General features: G+C 32.4%; 1 protein-coding gene across 1 annotated transcript; it reads right to left on the reverse strand.

The window, feature by feature from the left end:
• Positions 1–7,415: 7,415 nt before the first annotated feature.
• On the reverse strand, positions 7,416–10,051 carry LOC134710513 (carbohydrate sulfotransferase 11-like). Its single transcript, XM_063570884.1, has 2 exons — positions 10,048–10,051; positions 7,416–8,503 (listed from the first exon to the last, which is right to left on the reverse strand). Exons 1-2 carry the CDS (start codon positions 10,049–10,051, stop codon positions 7,416–7,418), a joined length of 1,092 nt encoding a protein of 363 aa, XP_063426954.1.
• Between the last annotated feature and the right edge of the window lie 12,204 nt (positions 10,052–22,255).

Consider the following 22,255-nt stretch of genomic DNA (forward strand, 5'->3'; position numbering starts at 1 on the left):
AGTCCAAAAAAAAATATAAGTGCGAAAGCAGGACTTTTTTTTTTTACATTGGTGTAATTCATTAAACTAAACAAATACATACTAACTTAGTGATGGACGATTTTGTGCTTTGAAATGATATAACTAAAATCAAAAGGGGGCGTGTGCATTCTACGCATCCTGAATCAACCACAATCTATCGGTACCCGAATAGTAATCTGATTTATTTGAAATTGTGAGTACCCGAATAGTAATCTGATTTATTTGAAATTGTGAGTACCCGAATAGTAATCTGATTTATTTGAAATTGTGAGTACCCGAATAGTAATCTGATTTATTTGAAATTGAGTGTACCCGAATAGTAATCTGATTTATTTGAAATTGTGTGTACCCGAATAGTAATCTGATTTATTTGAAATTGTGAGTACCCGAATAGTAATCTGATTTATTTGAAATTGAGTGTACCCGAATAGTAATCTGATTTATTTGAAATTGTGTGTACCCGAATAGTAATCTGATTTATTTGAAATTGTGTGTACCCGAATAGTAAATCTGATTTATTTGAAAGTTGATTGTGTCGTTGTGCCTTCTCATCCATTTTCTACTATGTGGATTCACATGGCGGATAAAGCACGATAGTTGTGTTAGGTGTTCATACTTCTCCCAAGTTTGTTTTAACTTTTATGAGTATATTCATTGGTTAACAATTGTTGCCTCTATTTCTAGATGCATCTATTAATTACAATATTAATAATCGGTCAAAAATATATGAAGTGTTGTTCCTCGATATGCGAAAACATCATCAAAGGGAATTTCCGAGATTTTTTACTTATCATCTAATTATGGTCATCTTAACATAAAAACCTCATTTGCAAAGTTTTAAATTTATATTCCTTCTAATAATGGAGAAAATCAAGTATTTGTAACTTTTTTGGTTGAACTTCTCGAGTGGGTTGTGACGTTTTAGCCCGATGTGTTGAATTCTGGGAAAAAATGAAATCTGTTTAACTCTTATAGCTTATCGACAATTTGCGTAATTAAAAGCGCACAGCTGACGAATGGTCGTAGTTATTAATCACAAAATAAGAATGAACGAAAATGAATATGAGTTTACCGTTTTGTATTGATTGAATTAAACTTCATATATAAAATTATCTCTAGTAAATAGTTTTGAATAAATTTCATTAATTATTATTGAGATTTTTTCATGAAATATCTATTGATAACTTTTACTGAAATTGAACTGAAAATATTTCCGTTCCATTTTCCGTTATTATTTTGGTAATCATTTTAATGCAACTTTTGTGTTTTAATTTGTAAAGGTCATATTTTGGCGTTAATATTGAGTCACTGATAAGGTCTTTGCGTCGGAACTAAAGACATTTATTCTAAAAACAGTTGTTGGCATGACACGGGTTATGTTCTTCTCATATATGCTATGATGGTATGATACTAAACCCCTAACGGGAAGGATTGTGCCTGATGTTCATATGATGAAATCATAATCTTTCAGTCAGTTTAATAGAAGTCTGGAGCTGGCATGTCAGTTAACTGCTAGTAGTCTGTTGTTATTTATGTATTATTGTCATTTTTTTTAATTTCTTTGGTTACATCTTTTGACATCAGACTCGGACTTCTCTTGAACTGAATTTTAATGTGCGTATTGTTATGCGTTTATTTTTCTACATTGGTTAGAGGTATAGAGGGAGGGTTGAGATCTCACAAACATGTTTAACCCCGCCGCATTTTTGCGCCTGTCCCAAGTCAGGAGCCTCTGGCCTTTGTTAGTCTTGTATTTTTTTTATATTAGTTTCTTGTGTACAATTTGGAAATTAGTATTGCGTTCATTATCACTGAACTAGTATATATTTGTTTAGGGGCCAGCTGAAGGACGCCTCCGGGTGCGGGAATTTCTCGCTACATTGAAGACCTGTTGGTGACCTTCTGCTGTTGTTATTTATTTGGTCGGGTTGTTGTCTCTTTGACACATTCCCCATTTCCATTCTCAATTTTACTGTATATGTCTCGGCTTGAGGTTAATTCGTTTACCTTGTAGCAATTTAGGTGTGAATTCAAGCGTACACAGCTGGTATGAATGTTGTTATTTGGAAAGTATAAACAGAAAGGATCAGAAAGAGTATGCCGTATTTAATACACTAAGACTAAATATACGATGAGAATAAAGATACAATAATTAAATTGTGTAAATTAATTGAAAATAAAATTCAGATTCGTAATTTCGAAAGTGTATAAAATTAGAATGAAGGTGCAATTAGCGTAAAGATTCAAATATGAAGTAAAAAATAGTACTTTTAATCTTTAATAAAAAAAAAAAAAATAAATGTAATATTTCCCAATTTGATAAAGATATACCATTGCACATCTGTTTGATATACTTTACCGAAATTTCCTTAACTTATATTCGAATCTGGAAGTGTTTAAATGCCAACAAGCGTAAAACTATCGCAATTTAAAAAAAAAAATGAAAAAGAAACCACAACACCCAACATGCACGATTTTTAAAAGTTTCTTTTTAAAATTTTATTCTTACATAATTGAATTCATTGGACAATCATTTATACGGTTTATTTGTAAAAAGAATACCAACTATCGTTTATTTCATTAATGGATATACATACAATATAATAAATCTAAGCTTATGCATTATTTTGTGTGAGGATTTCTAAAAAAAAAATAATGATAATATTTGTGCAATGTTGAACATGATAGCCGTCATTAATCCAAATAAGTAATACAGTAGTTGTAATACAACTTATATTATAGTCATGCATAACTGATATTGCCGAATTTAGAATAGTTCGTCCCTACATCGTTGTTCTTGAAACAATCTTTAATAGTATACATGTAAGTTTCCTGACGTATAAGCGCCATTGAGGATGAGCTCCAGAGAAGGCAGACTAGTAGAGTTTCTTTATTTTGTTTGTTGGGAAAGGAAAGGACATACAATCACTAGTACACATAAAAGACAGAATCACGATACCAGCATGTATAGTTAACACAATCGTCGGATGGGGAATATGAGGGCCTCCAAGAATAAACAAGTGACATGTCTGACTCTGAACAGTTATTAAACGGACTATCGACTTCGACTGCTGGTTCTTGATATTTTAAAACTACATGCTTCAACTTTGTACTTATTTGGCTTTATAAATATTTTGATTTGAGCGACACTGATGAGTCTTATGTAGACGAAACGCGCGTCGGCGTACTAAATTATAATCCTGGTACCTTTGATAACTATTATGAGAGTGATGAATTCTTCCGTTTGACGAAAACTAAATTCCTGCATGGTTATATCTTGTCATACGTTTATATTGGTTTGGAAGGTGATCACTCAAAATCTTTATTTAAAAATCCTGTTTGTGAGATGTTTATTCACTTCAATACAGAAATTTCGGCTATATGTTTCACAAATGTATAACACGGAGAAGCACTGAAGGGAAATTACTCCCATTTTGGGTGGGTGTGAACCATCGATATTTACAGCAATATCAAAGAATAAAATGTTGATGAAAGAAAAACTATATAGGCAAGTATTACATGCATATCGGACCATGAATTGTAAATCTGTGTGAAAAGATTTCAAATGCAACCATATTGAGATGGAATGTTCACAGGCTATACTCTCGTACTAGTATTACAGGGTTCTTGCGTCGTTCATCTAAGACACACATCTTTTTAACGATGTATAGAAAAAAAAAGACAAAACCAATTTAATGTCATATTTCCCTATTTTATAATACTATTTATCTGGCAAGAATACCCCTATTTAGCGGACAAGCAGTCTATTCTTTTTTCTGTTATTGAATTCCAAGAAAGAAAATAAATCCCAAAATTAATTTAATACTTTGATACTCAATAGTTTTCCAGCAAAATATTCACATCCGTTGAGGAGAATTAGTGTATGTCAATATAACATGCATGTCGGAACAGGACTGAATTTGGCATAAAGTACTTTAAGAACCATGTTCACATTATATACATTATACCCAACAATTGTGATGACGAATTCTTTCCTTTGTTTTAGAACAATCTTATTGGAATAGAAATCTGTGATTTTACTATGTCCACAACTTCGAAGAACCAAAGCAAGTGAAATATCGACCTGTATTTAATTCATATTGGTTCTCTAGCTTCTTATTCTTTTGGTATACACTAGTCCATCGACATTTCCATGATAAAACCCTGTTGTCATACAAGGACTAGTCTATTTTCAAAACTTTTAATCTAAATTAAACAGAATGCATGTTTCTTACTTATGTTCAATGTAAAAAGGTATATAATTTTAAATTGCAACTATATATATAGTTCCGTAACTTTCTATCCTGGCGTATAAACAAATGGTCGACAAGTGCGTATATTTTTGTTAAATCAATGTTTCTTGTATGTTTCAAACTGTCCTTCACTTTTGACTACGAGTACTTACATTTTCCAAAATTTACCCTTGGAAAAATGTGTAAACAGATTTTTATTTTATCAAATCTTTTTTTTTAAAGATTAGTATAACTAATATTCTTTACACCAGAAATGTTATTTATAAACAGACGTTTGAGTTTAAGTAATGACTAGTGTGTCACTATCGGACACGCAAGACATAGATGTATATTATACACCTGATAGTTCAAAATGGAAAGTTTAAAGTTATCGGTCGTGTACACTGATCAATACCCTTAGAAGTGAAACGATGCATGAACGGCTTGCAAGTTCGATATGAAATCGCTTGAATACCTGGACGTGTCACCTCACAGTACCTTTGGGAGTAATACCTTTAGCCATGCTGGTGATCAGACAAGGGAAGGTCCGAATTTATCTAAATAAGTTTATTACATATTAAAATTGTGAACAAATTAGATTTTAGAAAACAATTTTCACGGAACACTTATTTATGACCATTTATGACTTTGAACTATGACATTTTAACCAACTCCCATTAAGAAGTTACAATAAAATTAACGGTACCAATTTTCTTGCACCAGATGCGCATTTCGACAAAACATGTCTCTTCAGTGATGCTCGTGACCAAAATATTTGAAATCCAAAGCTAATATAAAAGATGAAGAGCTATAATCCAAAAGGTCCAAAAAGTATAGCCAAATTCGTGAAAGGAATCGGAGCTTTGCATGAGGGAGACACATTCCTTAATTTATAATAATTTCTAATATTTTGTAACAGCAAATTTTAATAACACAAAAAATCCGTATTTTCATGCCAGTACCGAAGTACTGGCTACTGGGCTGGTGATACCCTCGGGGACTAATAGTCCACCAGCAGAGGCATCGACCCAGTGGTAGTAATAAAATTAACGGTACCAATTTTCTTGCACCAGATGCGCATTTCGACAATACATGTCTCTGCAGTGATGCTCGCGACCAAAATATTTGAAATCCAAAGCTAATATAAAAGATGAAGAGCTATAATCCAAAAGGTCCAAAAAGTATAGCCAAATTCGTGAAAGGAATCAGAGCTTTGCATGAGGGAGATACATTCCATAATTTATAATAATTTCTAATATTTTGTAACAGCAAATTTTAATAACACAAAAAATCCGTATTTTCATGCCAGTACCGAAGTACTGGCTACTGGGCTGGTGATACCCTCGGGGACTAATAGTCCAACAGCAGAGGCATCGACCCAGTGGTAGTAATAAAATAAACGGTACCAATTTTCTTGCACCAGATGCAAACGACAGACCTTGGTTACTTAAAAAAAAACTTTTTCTGTATCAAGTTAGTTAGTCGGATAAAACAACCGTATATCGATATCGACACGCAATTACGACTACATTAGTTACTTTGGTATTGGTCCTTTGTGGTTCATAGACATGTCGTCGTTAAGAACGGAGGAGATGGTCAAAATGGCGGCATGGTGATATCTTGTCTAGCAGATAAAACTTTTATTTAATATCTATGAATTTAAGCATTTCTATACAGAATGGACATAATATCAATTTTTGAATTTTTTGCGGAGTTTCCCTTTAATCATTTTCTTTTTAGATTGGCAATATTATGTACATCATGGCGAAACTATATATTGCTAAATTAAACTCGAATCTTCTTTCATGAAAACTTTAGAAATTTAAAGAGAAGTTGACACTTAAGTAGATACTATGATAATGTTATTCCTGATGATTATCCCGATTTTATAAAATATGATAAATTTATTTATACATAAAAATCCCTAATAAGACTATTGTTGATATATAAGATGTGGTATGGTTGCTTATGGGAATTCCTTTTATTAACCTAATTATGCTTATCAAAGTTAACAGGCTTATAATCTAATACGCCAGACGCACGTTTCGTCTACATAAGACTCATCATTGAAGCTCAGATCGAAAACGTTAGAAAGTCAAAATATTACCAAAGTGAAGAGCATTGATGATCCAACATTCCAAAAAGTTGTGCTAAATACGGCTAAGGTTATCTATGTCTTTGGTAATCCTTAATATTTCGAATAATTCATTCTTCTGCAAAATTAACAAAAAGGACCATATAATTGATACTCATGTCAACACCGAAGTGCTGACTACTGGGCTGGTGATACCCGCGGGCACTAAACGTCCACCAGCAGTGGCATCGATCTAGGGGGTGGAAATGATTATCTAAGGTACCAGTGTTATAATTTAATACGCCAGACGCGCGTTTCGTCTATAATTCATCAGTGACGAAATGAATGTTTTTATTGTATTTGTTGTTTTATGTTTTTGAAAGTTATTATTGATACTGTCAATTGTAATTAAATTCATGATGAGACTGCAGTTAACCTGATGGGATGATTGTTTCTGGATTCCCCCTCCCCCCATTTAAACGGCATTTGTCATGGTTTGGATATGTGTTTTGGTATGTTTTAGTCAAACATAGATGTAAAGTTAGATTTATTTCTATTTGTATCGATATAATGTTAAGCCTTTTTCAACTAGTTTGCATAGTCCATTCTTATGATACATCACTGTCCACGGTAAGGACGAATGGGGAAAAATGCAGTCAAAGTAGCAAGTTGTTATTTTGTATTTATCATTTTCCCTTGGCCAACAGTCAACATTGTGTTATATTCTTAATCACTATAACAACAAACACTTATGTCAACTTATAAAAACATAATGGCATATAGACTAAGGCCATTAGAAAACTTGAAAGACAAGACAACAACAAAATTACTATAGCACAATAACAAAATGACGGAATGTATAAGTACTAAGTCACGTTAAAAGGATGTTACCTTAAAAAAGAACTATTCAGTAAAGGTTACTTAATCATTTACAAAGAGTTATACAAGAACAGTATGTTATAAAGGTTCATTTTTTTATGATTGATTTCGTTTATTAATTTTATTAGCAAATAACGATTGCGTTTGAAATATATTTTCATTACATGAACAATATCATCTATTAAAGTCTTCTCTAGGACAAATGTGTTTTAAACAATAAACATTTCTTCTGTAGTGTTTCTTTTTACTGTAAACAAACTTTTAGGGAATGATTCATAGTTGAATATTTGAAAATCCTCTTTATACACTTTTTGTAGCGTCATCATTTTAGCTAAAGGAACGCTTGCGTATGCCTCTTTGAAAAATGTTGCCTTTTGATACCTTAAATCTTCAATTAAAGAGTCATCACGTGCTTTCAAAATAGTATTAACTAATGTGGAAAGCGTAAAAGTCTGTGATTCGTTTGAAGAGAAAGGCATTTGTAATGATTCTGAAATGATTCCTCTTATTTGTAAAATCCGCCAAACACGTTTTAATCCAGTTTGACGATCTATGCATTTATCTGCATTTTGTCGAAATGAAATATAGGCGTGTGCAATATCATAAATAGAATCTGCTGTGTATTCTTTCCTAAAATTTTCCGAAAAGTATGGATAAGATTCCACACCTATTTCTTTCAATATATTGGAAACATCATTTTCAAAATTTTCCATCTTGCCAATGAAATCATAAGGAATAATACATGGCCGACAAATATCGTTGATTGGTATAGTATGGAATTCTCTCACGGTGGATGGAGTGTAAATAATGTAATCAACTAACTCGTTGAATGTGACATCATGTCCACATGTTGCTTTTCCTCTGCTTCGTTTGGTAATTTCAACTCCGAGATTATTCCAGTAATATGGATTAGGAGAAAAGAGTTTATCTACGTAAAACGAAAATATTCTTGAATAAGGATTTCTACTAAACATGATATTTTTAGTATCCTTCACCCTTTTATATATCTTTCGAATAGGAAACCTATTAAAAGTATCTCTTAATTTTACACTGGCATCATTTGGTTTGAACACATAAGGTGGTTTCCATAAACCTCTCTCTAAACACACTAGTAGTCTTGTCCAAAACGTCGATGCACATTTCGTTACTCTACAGAATGTAACGTTGTACTTTTTAAGTGGAAGCAGACTATTGGTGAATATTCTATTTGGAATCTTCCCGTTATATCTATATTTTATTTTTGAACACCGTTCTGTCACTCCTTGTTGAAGAAATCTTCCTTTTTGTTTATATATAGCTGTAATAGAAATATAAGAAGATTATGGTTTACTTTATCAAACGAAGCCAGATTCTGTATAAGACGACCATTCGGAAGTCTGGAGGTGTGGGTGATGAATAAAAGAATTTAAAAAGGAATCACTTTTGAAAGAACTGATAACTAAAATTTCGACCATCAAATGTAAAATTGATACAATACAATACCGTTATGTCAATTCAAAGGCAATGAATAAAACTTACGGCTGTAATAAAATACCATTTACTCATTTCTGCCAAAACTTGATTGTCATAATATCCATTTTCTTTTTTAACAAAACTGATTTAAATAATATTATATCTCATATATTTATTTCTTTTATAACTTATTGGACTTAAATCCTGTAATGCTTATTTATCCCAAAATTTATTGTAATCATATCGTATAAAATCATTTCTCCAAAAATTTATTGTTAGAATAGCCAATGTCCTCATTGCTTACACATTGTTTGTAATAATGTCCCATACACTTATTCTTCCTAAACTGATTTAGATAATATTCCATGCACTAATTTCCCCCGAACTTTAACAATATCCCGTACTCTCAATTCTTCCATAACTAATTGCAATGATATTATACAGCCCTTTTTCATTCAAATGTAGCTTAATGGACGTTGCGCGCTTAAAATCTATATATTTGAAAATCCTTTTTCTCTGTGATAGAAGCCTCAACGGGATTTAAAATAGACAGAAATGCAATATTTTTGTAAAGTAAGTGAAGGGGGGATTAACTTACTCTTATGGAGCACCTGAGATTGCCGCAAGTTTTTGGTGGGGTTCGTGCTGCTTAGTCTTTAGTTTTCTAAGTTGTGTCTTATGTACTAGTATTTGTCTGTTTGTCTTTTAATTTATAAACATGGTGTTGTCAGTTTATTTTATATCTATGAGTTTGACTCTCCCTCTGGTATCTTTCTACCCTCTCCCATTTACCTCTACTATAACTTCAATCACACAACATTTATGATTAGTATATAATGTACAAAATAAATTAAACTTTAAATTAGTTCATTTTTGTACCCTAAAAAGGTATCATGGCGAAACAAAGGATAGAAAAATAAAAGAAGACAATACCCGAGTTAGAACCTGCAATCGTTTTGTTCAAATTATCAGTGTGTTTCCGACTGCTTATACCATATTTACTTTTTTTCAACAGCCTCTGAGTTGTGAACAGTACTGATCTTGGTTCTTAAATTATAAAAAAAAGAATTAAACAAAAGAATATCACTCATTTGTAGGATAACTTATATATATGATTCCCGCTATACACCGTAATCTTAATAGTCTTCAATGAAAATTCTCATAAAAAGTATATTGATTTGAGGGAGCATTGGTTGTCAAACTAGTTTGTACAATATGACTTAAATTATCATAATTTATAATTTGATTTATACCATTGATAAAACATATATATATAAAAAAAGTTCAAAAAAGATAAAATTTAAAAACATGTAAAACGTATCCGCATTTAGTGCAAATTTTACTCTAGACGCTATCTAATTAACCGTTCAGATTTCCTGCTTATAATACCCATGTTATTTAACTTGCTATAAACAGAAAATAATTCAAAAACGAATTGTTCTTCTGTTCTGCAAAGAACAATTAAATGTCTTTCCAACCCAAATGCACATGTTTTGAATGGCGGGAATTTCTAGCTACATTGAAAACCTGTTGGTGACCTTCTGCTGTAGTTTTTTTCTACGGTCGGGTTGTTGTCTCTTTGACACATTCCCCATTTCTATTCTCAATTTTATTAGGTCGTTCCACTTTTCGTGGAAAGACCTTTTGTTTTTCTTCTGATTATTATTTTTTTTTCTTCTGCCGTCTGAGATGCTTTTTTTGTTTTACAACATATCGAATGGATGTTTGGCCAACTATGTTGTTCAGTGATGGAGGTTTCAAAACTCACCATGTGTGACCGAACACTTATTCTTATAGGAGTTATCTCCCCGCGTCCCCTTTTTCTTGTTATCGCTATATCTCTAAAACCGTATAAGATTTTTACAAACTGTTTTCACCAAATTGTTCGTCTACTCTTAAGAATGATTTGTTTTACTTTGACTGAGGTGATCAAAAGACATCTTATGGGAGTTATTTCCCTTTGAAAATTTCAAATAAACGATATGTTGGGTTAATTCATACAGTATAAGTTGTAAAGGCCTGCAGTCTTTTGATATGAAGTCCTTGGTCCATTTAAAGGGAAAGGGAAATGAGGTCAAGGTCAAAGGTCAAGGTCATGTTAAAAAATTTGAATTTTGCTTGTTATCTTTATTCAAAAGAAACTGTAACAGTTAATGGTACGATGTGTTTGCCAAATTACTGTTTACAACAAGGGGCAACTTCAACCCATTTAAGTCGAAGTGTTTTGGTCAACCCTTTTAGGAGTTTTCTCCCCTTTTGTATTTGAAATCGACATTTCTCTACAACCATACAAGTGATTGACCTGGGGTCTTTTGATTTGAGATCACTGACCTATGACCTTGAAATTGAGGTCAAGGTCAAAGGTCAACTTGACGTTCTAGATTTTGACCTTTGCTTTAAATTTGTTTTTGTTCATTATAAAACAATTAATTCTTCTGCATATACCTATTAATCTTATTTTTCTATATCAGTTGAAGTACCAAATAACATCAACAAGGATTGACCCTTTCTAACATCTTTTTCTAAATTTCATTCTAATTATCGAGGTGAAAAGACCTTCAATTGTTCTCTGAAGAATTTGTTTTTAATTTCTATATGCTTTTGATAAAGATAAGGTTTACTAAAAATTACTTCCGATTTAACAAAATGTCGCGTCCGATTTCATTTGAACCTGACTTCACACCGATTCTAATATTATTTTTCAAGATAAGATGCTGGTGCCATTGTTGCTTCAAGAGTCCAATTTTTTCTTGACCCATTCTGTATTATTCCACTGATTACCCAGGTAAGTAGTCAGCTGTTGATATATATGTATGTACACATTTCTTGAAATACAATTGTACAAAGGTTTTATGTCTATTCAATCGTGTATACTCTTTTAGTGACGTTAGTAAAAAGTGAAATCACAAAAATACTGAACTCCAAGGAAAATTGAAAACGGAAAGTTCCTAATCAAATGGTAAAATCAAAAGCTCAAGCACATCAAACGAATTGACAACAACTGTCATATTCCTGACTTAGAGTTATTTTTCATAATATCATTTTATGTATTCTTGAACAAAAGTTTGGATAAGTATTTTTATCTTCCTGGTAATTAAACTCATCATAGGTAGATTAAAGTTTGTATTTACGCCAGACGAGTGTTTCGTTTACAAAAGATTAACCAGTGACGCTCGAATCCAAAAAAGTTAAAACAACGCCAATGATACAGAATATGATTTGTAAATAAAAACATTTTTTTTAGGAGTAATACCATCAAATCATGATACGTTACATCCAGTTGTATACGAAAGTAGGTCTAAAAAAATATTCCCTTATATTTGACAGTTAACCCTGCATTTCAATACACTTAAATTTTTCTACACGTGCACTCGTGACCTTATTGTACTTTAATTTTTAAAAAATATTTCTAAACTAGTGAATACGTTGTAAACATGGACTATTCGGAATGGATTGAGACACAGAAAGAATGTTTGAGGGAAAATTGCCTTTAAATGGGGGTTTACGGGTGTTTGCTAAGTCAAATGGGTGGATAGACGAAGCTGTATTCAGTTTATAGTGTTAGGTTTCCTTGGGACAGAAAATAAGAACATTGTATGGCACAGATTTGCATACATGTTGCACACTGAGAAGTTTGACCTTTCCGAGGATTTCGAAGTTGATGTGTCTCATCTGTGTCATCAGAAGAGATGCATCAACCCTGATCACTTGTCTTTCGAGCCACCTCATATCAACCAAGACCGCCCAGTTTGTCGTGGTACACACCCAACAAGGTGTCAAAAACACAAACCCTACACAGACTGTTTAATGTAAATGGTAAAACAATAATGGTTTTAAAGAGAAGTCTTATTTCTTCTCACATAATTTATGAAATACACTTTTGAATCCACATATATTACATTGAGACCTTTCTTGCCATGCTAATCCCCATTTTACTTAAGCCTTTGTGTCAAATCTTAAATCACCCTTACAGTTTTGTTTATACAACATGTGATTTTTCATTTCAGTGTTAACCATGTACTGAAGAGCATTCTGTTGAAAAAAATCTTATATGTGAATTGATCTGCAGATTACACTTTAGCATAGAGGTATGTATCAACTAATGTCATCTTTCAAAAAAAAAACTGGCTGCAAAATTTTACAAATTGCCACTGTGCCGTCTGCATTTTGCACCTACAAAATATCATCTTAACACTAATTTGCCCTGGATTTATACACATCAGAATCCAGTCTCGCATAATGAAAGTGTATATTCTTACCAAATTAATTTTTTTTTACCATCATTCCAAGGGAGATAACCCTTTTCAAAACCATTTTGAGGTATTTTTTATTACTCTTTCTCCCCATTTTCTAATATAAAATAAAAGAAAGTCGGACTTTTTGTATACATCCATTAGAAATATACTGTTATAAGCACTGGTGGTAAGCGGATAGTCGTAGCTTAAAGTTACGACCATCCGGAGATGGGAGACAACTCTAGGGATAAGTTTTTCTTTTCCAATTTTCGTGCACTAAAAGGTTCATTTGAACTAAACCGCTTGTCTCGTACATACTATTCGGCAGTCCGGTGATATTAAAACCAAATTTGATGCATTAAAACATTCCAATTTTTGTAAAATAGTCATTCATAAATTCAAGCATGATGGTCGTTACTTTAAATGTGTGATGGTCGTAACTTCAACTATAGTATTTTGAATGATGGTCGTAACCGACTCAAGATGGTCGTAACTTTGAAAGATGACCGTAACTCGAGTATTTAGACAAACTTTTATAATGTATTTTAATTGTAAACTTTAAGGTAATAGACTAAGATGTAATATATGATTTGCTACATACAATATTATTTGTTATTCTGGTAATGATATGCAGAAATTAAGCTAGAGAATTATTAAACATTCACATTTCTGATGGATTTCAAACGCTCATCATTTAGGAGCAACAGTGAAAAATTATCAACTCGCATTAAGCCAAAAAGTATGTTAGGGTTTAGAATTAATATATTTTTCATCTATTGCAGTTCTTCTAAGTCTTTGAGTCTTTGAGTGTTTGTTTACTCCTTGGCTTTAAATTGTTATTGTCTTATAAACTATTGGCCTTCAAATATTCGTCTTCTGGTCGTTCATGAGGAAATAGAATCCACAAATGCACTTCTGAGTCAGGGTTGAGTTCAATATCGTATAGCTGCTACGTTACGGTAGTGCTACGTAGATTTTGACTGTTGAACATGTAGCTATAGACTAGTTATTACATAGATATAGATAGCCGCTATGTCGCTGCTACGATTTTGAACTCAACCTAGGATTTTATTACGTGTTATTTTTTATCGATTACATAACGATTTTATATTGCTGTATATCATTGATATTAGTTCTAAGTATTGGTACGGAATAAAAACTGAATCCATGGTGAAGCAATGAACATTGTGTTAACCTCGAAAGTAGGAATATTGTTGATATATATTTTACATTGCTACATGCACTGAATTTAAGAGTAAAATAAAATACTAGTTTGAAGCCAGGCTTAAGCTTGTAGCCAGGATAATGTTACAAGGACTTAGGTCAAACTAAATGTACTGCGGCAACTATTACATACAAATCCCGGTATGCAGGTTGAAAATCATGTGTAAGTTATAGGTTTACATTGTATGAATGGCTACAATCTACGCATGGACTTCGTCATTGGATATTACTGTGCACCTGATTATCAGCCTGATTTCACAAAACAACAATATGACGTCTAAGCATCCAGGCTAAACATAAAGCGTATGTTCTTTAACTCAGGTACGGACCTGCGAATTCGCGGGTATGCTCTAGTCTCGATAACGACCTTCATAACCTATCAATATTTTCAGCTTATTTTGACTCCTTATTAATGCTCTTTCGACTTAATGTATCATTCTTAAATTGGAGATTTTAAAAAATCAACTAGTAGGTACATCCTTAAAAAGTTTATGTTTTCAATAGATGCGAATTCCAAAGAATGAAAAAAAAACAGGATACTGTTATTTCATGTGATGTCCAACTTGTTAAAAATGCCTTTTCTTAATCTCATTTATTTTGTAATCAAATCAATTATTTGATACATTTCGTGTTTTTATTTCTAACTAAGAATTATCATAACCAGAGCTGTGTTTCTTGTTTTAAAATGAATTCTCCACAATTTACATTGTTAATGAATTGAACCGCTTACGTTAATTCAACTATTTGTCTCTTTGTTAATTTTATACATTTTGTTTTCAGAATAAATGACTGTTCATTTCATTTTGTATTGTTTCGTTCGATTCGTTCCAATTTTCTTCTTTACAGGTATCCCTGAGGCTCTCTCTATTTAGTTTTTTATTATTTGGTGAAAACAACTTTACAAATATATAATATGGTATATGATATATTCATATAACAAAAGACACGTTTAGAACTCTTGACTGGTTCGGTCCAAGACATTTGAAAAATTTGGAATTTTAAACTATAATCAAAATTCCCCCAAAACTAATATTTGAAAACTTTTTAAAATTTTGAATTGCTAGCGTTACACCCATTGAAATTGCTTTATTTTACTTTGTATGTAAAAAATGAAAAAAAATCTTCAGATATACATCATATAAAATACTAGTATGCAGGAATTTAATCCTGCTATACAGAGAAAGGCATTCGCAAAGTACTATGAAGATCTTAATATACTAAAAGAATCAAAATTTGATAACTCATATTTGGAACTATGCCAAATAAGGCAGCATCTCGTGGAAAAAGTTCTATATAACCAACAAACAACAATAGAACCATACAAAGAGAATGACGTCTCCAAAGCTATAGACAATCTAAACAGTGGCAAATCACCTGATGAGTACGGACTATGTGCAGAACATCTAAAACTTGCTAAAGAAACAGTCACACCGACGCTTACAAAGATATTTAATAACATACTCATTAACAGAACTGTCCCAATTGAATTCAAGTCTGGAATTCTAACTCCAGTACTTAAAAAGGAAAAAATACAATGCCTAGTCTCCAGCTATAGAGGAATCACTGTAACCCCTGTAATATCTAAACTCCATGAACTCTGTATCCTTGGCAAACTCAGTATTACTCCTAACACTGATCTACAATTTGGATTTACAGAAGGGTTATGTCCACTAATAGCTAGTCTTATTATATCAGAATGCAAATGTGAACGGAAAAACAACACTCTCTATCTGGCTCCTGTTGATGTCCAATCTGCCTTTGATGTAGTCCAGCATCTGATACTCCATGACAAAACGCTAGATAGGAATAAACACCAGATCTATGGTTTTTCATCAAAGACCTATACTCTGGCCTTACTTCCAAAGTCAAATGGCAAGGAGAACTTAGTGACAGCTTTAATATACTCCAAGGAGTTAGACAGGGTGGAATATTATCAACTCATCTGTATAGAATATTTGTAGAGGATCTCCTTGTAGAATTAGAGAAAAATGCAACAGGATTCAGTCTGGGAGATATTTACTGTGAAGCGCCTACCTGTGCCGATGACATCGCCCTGATAAGCTCTGATCCAGCAGAACTATAAATAATGTTAAACATAATATGCAAATCAACATCATTACAATATCCACCCAACAAAATCGAAAGTCATCTGCTACGGATCTGCAAAGAATCACAGAACAAACACCTGGAACTTAAGATAATACAATCGAACTCTCAAACGAAACTACTCATTTAGGCCTAAAAATATCAAGCAAAAAAGAAAATGAAGTAAATATAGAAGACCGTATAAAATCTGCTCGAAGAACAAAATATGCCCTTATGAATTCAGGACTGCATGGTACAAATGGATTAAGCCCTAAAATCTCCTACACAATATATAGGACATATGTGCTACCAAGACTTCTATATGGTCTTGAAATCCTTTCTTTAACAAAGACTCAGATTCAGATTTTGGAGAGGTTCCATACTGGTACACTGCGTGCAATACAAACTCTTGCCACGAGAACAGCAAAACCTGCAGTATACTTACTTCTCGGAGTTCTCCCCGTAGAAGCAGAAATTCACAAGAGAAAATTGACATTTTAAATTCTCTTACAACCTGCTCCAACAATAAAATAAAAGAAATCATCAACAGACAAATTGCAGTGAACTTTGACAACAACAACAGCTTCTTCTTTCAAACTGCATTATTACTAGCGAAATATGATCTACCGGATATCTTTGACAAAAACATTCCAATTCCATCAAAACTATCCTCGAAGAAATTAGTAAAAACAGAAATCACATCCTTCTGGACCCTCAGACTCAAAGAGGAAGCTCAACAAATGTCCTCTTTAAAATTTGTAAACCTCATCTTTGGCAATGCAGACTCAACTCATCCTGTATGGGACTCAGTAGAGCAGAATCTGATAGAAATTCGAAAAGCCTCTTCTAAAGTAAGGATGCTGACAGGCTCACATGGTGCAAGCGGACAAGCACAAGTTCAGCCAATATACAATTGACCCCATCTGCCTGCTATGCCACAGGGAAATAGAGGATATCCTGCATATTCTTACACAGTGTCCAGTTCTATGCAATGAGAGAAAAGAATACTTCATTCCCATTAAACAACTTGTGACTGAAAACTCTCCTCCTGAAACATGGGAGCTGCTATTTCACAATAAACTAGCAGTTACGCAACTGGTATTGGACTGTACAAAATATACGAAACAACTTGGATTCAAAGAAGAGTTAATTCTTAAACTGGAAACGCTTACAAGACACTTCTGTTTCAAGCTTCATAACAAAAGGTTATCTCTACTGAAAAAAAATAGACGACTGACAGTTATCATTAAGATACGGATACTGAAATATAGACAATGAAAAAGTGAAATAGTAGACAATTTTTTATAAACTAATGTTATTGTATATATAGTTCACTACATTTTGTAACAAATATTCATTGTTATAAAACTCTAAGAACCTATTTGCTTGTAAAATGATTGACTAATTATTTGAGTTAAATGACTTCTGTAGATCGGTTTATCATTTTTATGTAAATAATTTTATATTTTATATGCTATTATTTTTTTTCTACAATTCACTGTCAATGTATAGTGCACCACCTCTGGATTTCACCCTGATGTAATATATTTTATCCTTGTTTCTTCCCCGTTTTTAATATTTTGATATTTAAATATTACCCGATAAGGGGTGTTCCTTATAATAGGAAGCTCATACGAAGAAAAGAAATAAGCATGTAATAAAAGACACGTTTAAAACTATTGACTTGCCTTATTCGGTTTTATTTAAAACAGAGTTACGACCATCACAAATTTACGTTACGACCATCATCAATATTTTTGTTTTTTTTAGTTACGACAATCATGCTTGAATTTTTGAATGACTATTTTACAAAAATTGGAATGTTTTAATGCATCAAGTATGGTTTTAATATCACCGGACTGCCGAATAGTATGTACGAGACAAGCGGTTTGGTTCAAATGAACCTTTTAGTGCACGGAAATCGGGAAAGAAAAACGTATCCCTAGAGTTGTCTCCCATCTGCGGATGGTCGTAACTTTTAGTTACGACCATCCGCTTACCACCAGTGATAAGAAAACAAAATGACTTTGATATTACTAAAAATAAATGATTGACTGAAAGGGAACCGTTATTTGTCACACTAGGGGAACAGACCAAAAACTTAAGATACACATAAGGGCTTATATAAACTTCCGTGGAGACTGTTAACATTTATAGGGACAGTTCATTCAGCTAAAACACTATAATTATTTATTTTACACATTTTTTCTTTCATTTTGGGAGGAAATAATCACATTTGCTTTATTTTTTAGACAAAAGTTATCATTTTGATGACAAAAGTTGGAAAAATGGACCAAAACAGACCTTCAAATGAACTCTTTTTCAACTGATTTTTATAGTTTTTTCTTATAGTGTACTGTTATACCAATGTCCATGGTTAGGGGAGAGTTGGGATTCATCTAACATGTTTAACCTCGCCACATTATTTATGTATGTGCCTGTCCAAAGTAAAAAAAAAATGTTTTACATTGTCATATCGGGGCCTTTTATAGCTGACTATGCGGTATGGGCTTTGCTCATTGCGGAAGTCCGTACGGTGACCTATAGTTGTTAATGTCTGCGTCATTTTGGTCTTTTGTGGACAGTTGTCTCATTGGGAATCATACCACATCTTTTTTTTACATCTAAAAGGTGCAATAAAATTGTTTATCATCTTGAAATTGTATTTTGTATCCTATTTAAATGTTTGAATGTCTTGATCATGGGTATATGATCAGATATTAGTCAACACTGCAATTTATAATGATACACTGAAATTAGGATTTTTCGAAGAAATTAGACTGAAATCGCCGTAGGATATGGCCTTACATTATTCTGATTTTCAGTGAAACTAAAGCTCAGAATGAAACAAAACTTGGCAGTTATGCTTGAAATAACTTGCAATTGGAAGGAAAACATATCATAAGTTTATTTGACATTTTGGTGTTCTCCAGGTGTAATACCACCAAATCATGGTATGTCACATCCGAAAGTAGGTCTAAAAATATTCTTTTGAATTTGACAGTTGTAGTAAATTAAACTTGCATTTCAATGCACTTAAATTTTTCTGAGTGATAAACATGTATGTTGGGTGTCTGAAAGCATCACCCTTTTTTTACTTGATGGTCTTATAAAATATGTTTGAAATTAAGGCTACATAATTATAAAAGCAGGTAACCAGTAAATAACAGTGTAAAAATGGGTTTTTACTTCCGGTTATTGTCTTATATGCAATGAAATTAAGAGTCAAATTTTCACTGTATAGCACTGCAAAGGATTACACTTTATTCATGCAAAGTATTTCTTTGATTGAAATAAAGGTGAATACTGTACATGTTTTTTTTTTAAATGCCACTTCAACAAAGACCTATAGGGGGTAATCAATAATGGTATTACACCTGTTAGGAAATACTAAGATCATAAAACAAACAAAAGTCAATTTTGAACATAAGTTCGACCTTTGACATTGACGTTTTTTGTAAGTAAATGCTCATTGACCCAAAAGAAAAGAACTTTGGTCTTTAAAGTAACGGTTTATGAGTTACATAATTTAATAAGGAATGGTAGATAAGATGTTACTGGATTGCTGTGGTGTAAATCAGGCAAAGTTACTAATGGAGGTAAGGAATAATTTTGTATTTATCTTTTTCAGTTACTGATTTTTATAGTTTTTTCTTATAGTGTACTGTTATACCAATGTCCATGGTTAGGGGAGAGTTGGGATTCATCTAACATGTTTAACCTCGCCACATTATTTATGTATGTGCCTGTCCAAAGTAAAAAAAAAATGTTTTACATTGTCATATCGGGGCCTTTTATAGCTGACTATGCGGTATGGGCTTTGCTCATTGCGGAAGTCCGTACGGTGACCTATAGTTGTTAATGTCTGCGTCATTTTGGTCTTTTGTGGACAGTTGTCTCATTGGGAATCATACCACATCTTTTTTTTACATCTAAAAGGTGCAATAAAATTGTTTATCATCTTGAAATTGTATTTTGTATCCTATTTAAATGTTTGAATGTCTTGATCATGGGTATATGATCAGATATTAGTCAACACTGCAATTTATAATGATACACTGAAATTAGGATTTTTCGAAGAAATTAGACTGAAATCGCCGTAGGATATGGCCTTACATTATTCTGATTTTCAGTGAAACTAAAGCTCAGAATGAAACAAAACTTGGCAGTTATGCTTGAAATAACTTGCAATTGGAAGGAAAACATATCATAAGTTTATTTGACATTTTGGTGTTCTCCAGGTGTAATACCACCAAATCATGGTATGTCACATCCGAAAGTAGGTCTAAAAATATTCTTTTGAATTTGACAGTTGTAGTAAATTAAACCTGCATTTCAATGCACTTAAATTTTTCTGAGTGATAAACATGTATGTTGGGTGTCTGAAAGCATCACCCTTTTTTTACTTGATGGTCTTATAAAATATGTTTGAAATTAAGGCTACATAATTATAAAAGCAGGTAACCAGTAAATAACAGTGTAAAAATGGGTTTTTACTTCCGGTTATTGTCTTATATGCAATGAAATTAAGAGTCAAATTTTCACTGTATAGCACTGCAAAGGATTACACTTTATTCATGCAAAGTATTTCTTTGATTGAAATAAAGGTGAATACTGTACATGTTTTTTTTTTAAATGCCACTTCAACAAAGACCTATAGGGGGTAATCAATAATGGTATTACACCTGTTAGGAAATACTAAGATCATAAAACAAACAAAAGTCAATTTTGAACATAAGTTCGACCTTTGACATTGACGTTTTTTGTAAGTAAATGCTCATTGACCCAAAAGAAAAGAACTTTGGTCTTTAAAGTAACGGTTTATGAGTTACATAATTTAATAAGGAATGGTAGATAAGATGTTACTGGATTGCTGTGGTGTAAATCAGGCAAAGTTACTAATGGAGGTAAGGAATAATTTTGTATTTATCTTTTTCAGTTACGGGGGAGTTACGGTGAGAAGAAAGCAGTGTTGAGGGAGATAACCCTCTTACAATAAAAAGTCTCAGACCTAAAAAAGTTATTTTCAATAGCGCGATAACCTGTAAGATATAATATCTAAAACATCTAAACGACAACTTCATCATGCATTGGTGTATTTGTATCATTATCACAAACACATTAAATGATGAATTATTAAACACAATCAAAGATGAAATTTGTAAAAAAATAATATAAAAATATATGTTTAGTTGTCTCATTGACACTCACACCACATCTTCCTTTATCTATTAGTTGTATGTCAAATGAATTATAAAGCTGATATTAAATTATAGAAGAAGAAAATAGTATCAACTAATTTATTATTTATGTATTTACACAAATAAATATGGAGATAACAACGAAAGGAATATGTTGGGACCACAGATGAAATTTACATTTAAAGTTGTAATGAAAATGCATTTATCAGCTTTTTTCACAGTTTAAAATTTGTTGAGAAACAAAATAATTTAACGTATGATTATAAAATTGAGAATGGAAAAGAGTAATGTGTCAAAGAGACAACAACCCTACCAAATAAAAAAACAACAGCAGAAATTCTCCAACAGGTCTTCAATGAAGGCGAGAAATTCCCGCACCCGGAGGCGTCCTTCAGCTTTCCCTTTAACAAATATATACTAGTTCAGTGATAATAAAAGCAATACTAATTTCCAAATTGTACACAAGAAACTAAAATTAAAATAATACAAGACTAACAAAGGCCAGAGGCTCCAAAGTTTGGACAGGCGCAAAAATGCGGCGGGGTTAAACATGTTTATGAAATCTCAACCCTCCCCAATACGTCTAGCCAACGTAGAAAAGTAAAAGCATAACAATACGCAATTGAAAATTCAGTTCAAGAGAAGTCAGAGTTTGATGTCAGAAGATGAAACCAAAGAAAATAAACAAAATGACAATCGTACACATATAACAACAGACTACTAGCAGTTAACTGGCATGCCAGCTCCAGACTTAAATTAAACTGATCAAAAGATTATGATTTCATGATATGAATATCCGGTACAATCCTTCCCGTTAGGGGTTTAGTATCATACCCTCATAACATATATGGG

This window comes from Mytilus trossulus, chromosome 3 (genome assembly GCF_036588685.1).
Source record: "Mytilus trossulus isolate FHL-02 chromosome 3, PNRI_Mtr1.1.1.hap1, whole genome shotgun sequence".
In the NCBI taxonomy this organism is placed as follows: domain Eukaryota; kingdom Metazoa; phylum Mollusca; class Bivalvia; order Mytilida; family Mytilidae; genus Mytilus; species Mytilus trossulus.